Source organism: Apodemus sylvaticus, chromosome 10 (genome assembly GCF_947179515.1).
Source record: "Apodemus sylvaticus chromosome 10, mApoSyl1.1, whole genome shotgun sequence".
In the NCBI taxonomy this organism is placed as follows: Eukaryota; Metazoa; Chordata; class Mammalia; order Rodentia; family Muridae; genus Apodemus; species Apodemus sylvaticus.
Genome location: NC_067481.1, coordinates 97603788 through 97610599, shown reverse-complemented (window position 1 = coordinate 97610599; position 6812 = coordinate 97603788). Strand labels below are relative to the sequence as shown.

Below are 6812 nucleotides of genomic sequence, written 5' to 3'. Positions count from 1 at the left end.
GGAACAGAACAGCCAGGTAGACAGCCAAATCTTTTTTTTATTGGGGGAATGGGTTTCTAGGGGGTAGGCCTGGGGCCCTCACTGCACAGCTTGTTCATTGGCACTGCCTCCAGAATCCTGTGGCTTCATCACATCTGGAAGCTCTGGAGGGCTGGAGAAGGGCTCTATGCGCAGAGCTTCAAAGGCTTCATCTGTGGAAGGGAAAAGAGCTATAGAGATCATTCACTGGTAGCAACTTTTCATTATCAAGGCCATAACCCACCTTGGTTGGCAGACTTACTTGTAATTGCTACAGACCCCAAGACCCTCCACCAAAGTGACTGACTGTTACGAATACTTTGTTACAAGGATACAAGGAAAACCTTTACACTTTTGGGTAAGGATATCTGCTGCTGTTACTCAGTGGAGTTCAATTTAAATGTCACTTTAGAGTACTTAAGCCTGAGCTCTGCTTTGGGAATACTACATATTACCATTGTTGATTGCTTATTTTGAGGCAGGATCATATACCTACCCTGGCCTCAAATTTGCTAATGTAGCCACAGCGGGGATTACAGGCATATGTCATACCTAGATTCTTTAAATGCTGGGCTGGGGAAATCAGACCCCGCCCCACCCCAGCTTCATGCCTGTCTGGCAAGTAATCTTTATCACCTCAGAATTCTTTAGGTCTATTTGTTTCCAGTGCCCATGATCATACAAAACAAATGACCCCCCACTTCTTGTCTTTTCTCCTGTGCTTGTTTGTGTCCACCTGTTAACTCCTGACTGGCCCTCAATGCTACTGGTTGGTAAAAACTAGGAAAGAAGAGAGGAAAGAGCTGGGGCTTGATCAAGAAGTCAAGGATAGGGCTGGAGAGAGAGAAGATGGCTAGCTCAGTGGTTACGAGCACTGCTCTTCCAAAGGTCCTGAGTTCAAATCCCAGAAACCACATGGTGGCTCACAACTATCCATGAGGTCTGATGCCCTCTTCTGGGGTGTACTTACATAAAGTAATCTTTAAAAAAAAAAAAGAGACAAGGTGCTGTGTGAGTGCTTAGACCCAGGTGCTTTCTATTAAGAGCAAATGCCAGTGGTATAAAGTTAAACTGACCATCAGCCAAGCGGTGGTGGTACACACATTTAATCTTAGCACTAAGGCAGGTGGAACTCCAAGATGCTGGGCAGCCAAGGCTGCACGAGATGGGAGGAGATCAAAACAAACTTGACCCATCACTTATTAAACCTACAGATCTTCAGTGATAGTTCTCATTCCTGCTACTGGTCTAGTTAAAATGCCATTTGCCAAACCTTCCTAATAGCAGTTAGTGAAGGATAAAGCAAGCATCTCAACACTAACTGCTATTAGGAAGGTTTGGCAAATGGACATTTGAGTGGCAGAGGCAGTGAAGGCAACCTAATTAGGTGCAGAAACCTAATGGTGTCACCTGCTTCCAGAAGTGCTTCTGCAAATCCTGTCATTAACTCAATCTATTTGCCAGACGGGTAATAAAGCCTTTGGTCTAGAGTCTCGTCCATGTCTAATGTGGTAACAGGAGTTGTGAAAACACAAGTCACTGCCCTTAGCTTTGACATAGCTATAAAATTATGTTAGCCTCCAGGATCTTAGATTCTGCTTGGAGAAAAAGGCTGATAATGAGAGACCACAACCTTAGCTTAAGAAGCAGACAAACTGTATTTTAACCTCAAGAGCTCATGCAAAAGGGAACCTATCTGGCTTGTGCATCTTCACCAGCCCTGTAAGTGTCTCAATGCCAACTCACAGGCTGTTACCTTGCAGCAGATAACTTTCAGGATGATAAAAGGATTTTTGCAGTAAGCTGTTTTGGGAGCCTGTGGAGATGGGAATTCTAGGCTGGATGGGGCAGAGACAATTGGCTATACTTAAATATAGCTTGGTGACCTGAGATGTACTTAAAAACAAAAAGGATAACTAGAAGTATACTTCCCCATCTTAGCCTCTTGTCAGAGTGCTTTGCTTTCATGTATGTGTGCCCTGTGTGCCAATGAAGATCAAAGGCACTGGATTTTCTGGAACCAAAATTATGGACAGTTGTATACTGCTATGTGGGAACCGGGAAGTTCCCAGGTCTCCTGCAAGAGCCAGTATTCTTAATTGCTGAGCCATTTTTCTACATTTTCTCCATATATACACAGTCCCTGGGTCCACAGCTGTGAAAACAAGTCCCAGGATCATCCCCATTTAAATTCTCAGAGGTGCCAGGCGGTGGTGTGCACCTGTAATCCCAGCACTCCTCATGGGAGGCAGAGGCAGGTGGATTTCTGAGTTCAAGGTCAGCCTGGTCTACAGAGGACAGCCAAGGCTACACTCAGAAACCCTGTCTCGAAAAAAACCAAATCCAAAATAAATAAATAAATAAATAAACAAACAAATAAATAAATAAAACCCTCAGAGGCAAAGGATAAAATTATTAAATCTCTACTGCCCTCCAGCCAGGGTCTATACATTACCCTGGCTGTCCTGGAACTCCCCTCTGTAGGCCAAGTTGGCCTCAATATAGGATTATGCACTACTGCGTAACTGGTATACACTACTGGTATAACGGGATCTAATTTCCCCAGCTAGCTTCACTTGTCCTTAAAATCTGGCACAATATGTTTGGTTGTGGTGGCACACACCTTTAATCTCAGCACTGGGAGTTGGGAGGCAGAGGCAGGTGGATCTCTGAGTTAGAAATGATATGCTAAACAGAGCCTGGCATGGTATCTGGCTCCAGCCAAGTAAGTGCATTATAGTCTGCTTGTCATCCATAACACTGCATTGTCCCAGCTTCAAAGTCTGCAAGGTGAAGACAATGGCTTCACAGGACTACTGTGAAAAGATTAGGTGAATTGGGTTCAGTGGTGAATACTTTTAATCCCACTTGGAAGGCAGAGCAAATTCCAGGTCAGCCAGGACTAAACTCTGTCTAAAAACAGAAAACCAAACTATATAAACTCTTGTCTAAAAAGTTAATAAAAAAGATGAGGTGGGACAAGGCCAAGTACTCATAAATTCTGGTAAATATGGCTGGTACCAGGTACTTGCACGCCATCTTTAATTTCCACACCTGTTTGTGTTCCAATATTTTACAATGATTTATGTGTATGGGCCTTTTATCTGCATGTAAGTTTGCTCTGTGTACACGCCTGGCACTTGAAGACACTGAAGAAGGCTTCAGTCCCCTCCCCCCCAGCCCCCCTCCCCCCACCCCCCCCCCACCCCCCCGACATAGAATTACAGTTCTGACCTAGAATGGAGCCCAACTCCTCAGGAAAAGTTGCCCTTAAATTGCTCAGGTTTGTGTCTCCAATTCCTATGGCTTTGTTTTTTAACAAGGAAACAAATACCTCACATCTTTGTGGACTAAAAAGGCATTCCCTGAAAGCCCAGAAGAACAGTATAGGCTTCCACAGTTTCTCTTCTTTGGATGTTACCAGATGCTAGCTACCATCCAGATTATCCAACTTACCTGCTCGGAAGGCCAGGCCCACTGTGGCTGGGGCCTGTGGCCGTGCGGTCTGACTAGTGAAGCCACACTCGCCCAGAGTTTTTCCATCATCAAGGAGCTGGTCGTCCTGAAGAGAGAAGCAGGGTTAAGGGAGAGGTCCTAAAGGAACAGGTCCCAAAGACAGCCTGTTGGTCAAGAACTTAAGGAGAATCATTTCCCTAAGTATAAAACACATATTCCAGGACTACATCTAAGAATTTCCAAATCTTGCTGCACTGATGGCTTACAGCAGTTAAAAGCTCTGGCAGAGAATCCCAAGGACATTTTCTAGTACCCATACAGTTTGGTTCACAATTCCATGAGATATGACGATCCCTTTGGCCTCCAAAGCACCTGGACTTTGTGGGAGCAGATACCACACCAAAAAGATAAATAAAACTCATGGGGTTCTGCATTCTGGCTTTTCCAAGCTCTCTAGATAAATCTAACTTGAAAAGATAGTTGGATTGTTTTGGAGAAAAGATCTCATACAGTATTTTGTTCTTGAAAATCTGATCCTCCTACATCTACCTCCCAAATAGGATTATTGCCCGGTTTTTCCAGACCGGTAATCTAACCTAGGCTTCCATGCTGGCTATGTTAACACCCAATAGAGCTACATCTCTTGACTCCTATCAAGTCCCCCCACCCCTTTCTTTTAAAATCAACCTTATCTTTAAAATGGGAATTACTGGAATTCCCAACTCACTGGTCAGCCAGAAGTTTTTTTTGTTTTGTTTTGGTTTTTTGGAGACAGGGTTTCTCTGTGTAGCCCTGGCTGTCCTGGAACTCACTCTGTACATCAGGCTGACCTCGAACTCAGAAATCCACCTGCCACTGCCTCTCAGAGTGCTGGGATTACAGGCGTGCGCTACCACCGCCCAGCAGCCAGAAGTTTTAATAACCTGGAGAGGCACAGAAACCAGCACTAAGAGCACTACGTGGTTCCTAGAACAGCAGGAGGATCTTTCAAGAAAAACCTAGTGGGTACCGGAGAGAAAAACTCTTTAGAGACAGGAATCCAGGCTCTAATCTGGAGCAAAAGGTTAGCTCCCGTTTGCAGCTGGGACTAGCTCAATGCACTTAGGTTACTGACGTCGTGCTTCTGGGGAGCCTGAGTGGGATTTGGGGCATGAGGATCCAACTTCACAGCCCAGCTTACTGAAAACTGGAGCCGGCTTCTGAAGTAAAAAGGTGAGCTTGAATGCGAGGAGGTTCTAGAACATCGGGAGACTGGCGAGGGTAAACACTGGTTCACTGGTGGGATCTTGACCTATCTTCTAGACAACACTTGCATTTCTCGAGTTCGATCCCACCGTCTGACAGTGGGCTCCCGGCAGGCCGAAGGTGGCCTAGCCAGGAACAAACCCTGGCTCTACCACGACCTTCGGCTGCGTTAAGATTATCCAGGCCTCGGTTTCCCCAACCGTTGAGCGAGGCGGCCTGGCAGGGCGGGGCGGCTGCCCGAGGACCCAATGCTGCCGGCCCTTCCGCACCATCAAGAGACCCCCACCCCCCCTGCTAAGTGCCCTGCCTGGCCCCCACGCGCGCAACCGCCACGCCCGCTCGCCGCACCTTGTACAGCCGCTGCTCCTCTGGCGGCCGCTTGAGGATGCCCTCGACGATGCGCTTCAGTTCGAACACCGTGCTCGACTCCTTGGCGTCCGTAAAGATGGTGGTCTTGTGGCGCCGGATCATGAGAAACACGTCCTGAGGACGGCGGGCCCGCGTCAGCGCTAGCCCGCGGCCCCCGGCGTGGCCCCGGAGCCCCCGCCGCCCCCGGCCCCGCGCCCCTCCCCCCCGCGCCCGCTCACCATCCCGGCGGCTGCTTCTGGCTCGACGCGCCGGCGCGGCCGCGCTCCGCCCCTTCCCGGCAGGCCAAGCGTGACCCAGCATCCTCTGCGCGGCCCCGCCCGCCCCGCCCCTCTCATCCCGCAGCCCCTCCCACGCCGTCGCCGCCATCTTAAGCGATCCGGAAGCCACTTCCTGTGCGCGGCAGCCATCTCGGTGTCTGGGTGGTTATATGTTGTGGCCCTCGCGGGTCCGTGACGCAAGCTTGGCTTGCTTTGGGGCGTGGAGAGTGAGTCACGGAGAGCTATTTATATACATCTGCCATAAAAATTTTTATCTGAGTGTTTTATCAACATTTATGCCTGTGCACCAGTTAAATGCAATGCTTGGGGAGGCCAGAAGAGGGCGTCGGGTCCTCTGGACATGTGGGGTACTGGAAATAGAACCTAGCCAACTCCTGCAAGAGCAGCCAATCCTTGTAAACATTGAGCCATCTATCCAGCCCACATTTATTTATGGGTCAAGCTCATGCAGGGATTGTGAGGGGGTAACTTTACAGCCATTTTGAGATGGTGTACAATTTTGGGCCACTTTGTATTCTCATTCAGCTTCAGGCTTGGGACTAAGGGTTTGTTAAATCCAGTTCAGCCATGCTTTGGGGCCCGTCAGAAGCTAGAAAACAGATGCTTTTAGAGACTGGTGCTGTAGTTATTAGAGTCAACCCTAACTAGCTAGACTTGGCCACCTGGTCCCAGTACACCAACTAAAAAGTGTTAATAGTGAAAAGCAGAGATAGGTTTACTTAATGTGGCCATAGGAAGTCCAGTGACTCTCCCAAGTCTACTGTGGAGTTCTTGAAAGGGGTTTAAACTGAAATGGAACAAATAAGCAGTATCTGTCCTACAAGATGGCCTGATGAGCTGTGACATGTTTCAGGTCAAGTTGAGACTCCTGGGAAGATCCTGGTTACTTGGGGACCATTGTTTTTAACAGTCTTGAGAAGGCTAGGCTGATTCCATAACAGACTTCAAATTGGCAGTAAAGGAGACTTTACTAAAACTAGGTCTAAAAATTGGGCAAGTCCAGGCAAGTCAATTACTACTAAAAAACACACACAAACCCTAGACTCCAACCTTGACACTCAGGTAATGGACTGTTCCAACGACCCGGCCTGAGGCAAGGACAATGGGTCAGCAACAATTTCCAGACATCCTCAGCTACTTCCTGAGTAACAGTTCCCAGACCTTCACAGCGTGTTTCTAGTTCTCACTCCCCGGTAATGGAACTCCAAAGAGATGTAGCCAGCAGATTAACATAGAGGTCACCTATGTGCTCTCTAATTAGGAATTCCCTAAATGTGCTTTAAATCAACCCTTCAAGCTCACTTGGGGGTCTCTATCTTGGTAATGGGACTTCTGCAGAATAAAACACTCTTTGCATTTACATACTATTTGAGCCCTGGGTATCATTCTTTGGAAAATCATGGACCCTTGCAGTCTGATAGCCAAAGAGGGGTGGGGAACACAGGG

At 47.8% G+C, this 6812-nt stretch overlaps 1 protein-coding gene across 2 annotated transcripts; it reads right to left on the bottom strand.

The window, feature by feature from the left end:
* Positions 1–17: 17 nt before the first annotated feature.
* On the bottom strand, positions 18–5381 carry Elob (elongin B). Of its 2 annotated transcripts, none has more exons than XM_052196677.1 (4): positions 5307–5381; positions 5068–5202; positions 3475–3580; positions 18–209 (listed from the first exon to the last, which is right to left on the bottom strand). In XM_052196677.1, the coding sequence occupies exons 1-4, from the start codon at positions 5307–5309 to the stop codon at positions 79–81; spliced, it is 375 nt and encodes a 124-aa protein (XP_052052637.1). In that variant the 5' UTR covers positions 5310–5381; the 3' UTR covers positions 18–78. The 2 variants fall into 2 exon arrangements, with proteins under 2 accessions (XP_052052637.1, XP_052052638.1); XM_052196678.1 differs by having other exon boundaries at positions 18–191.
* Positions 5382–6812: the final 1431 nt, after the last annotated feature.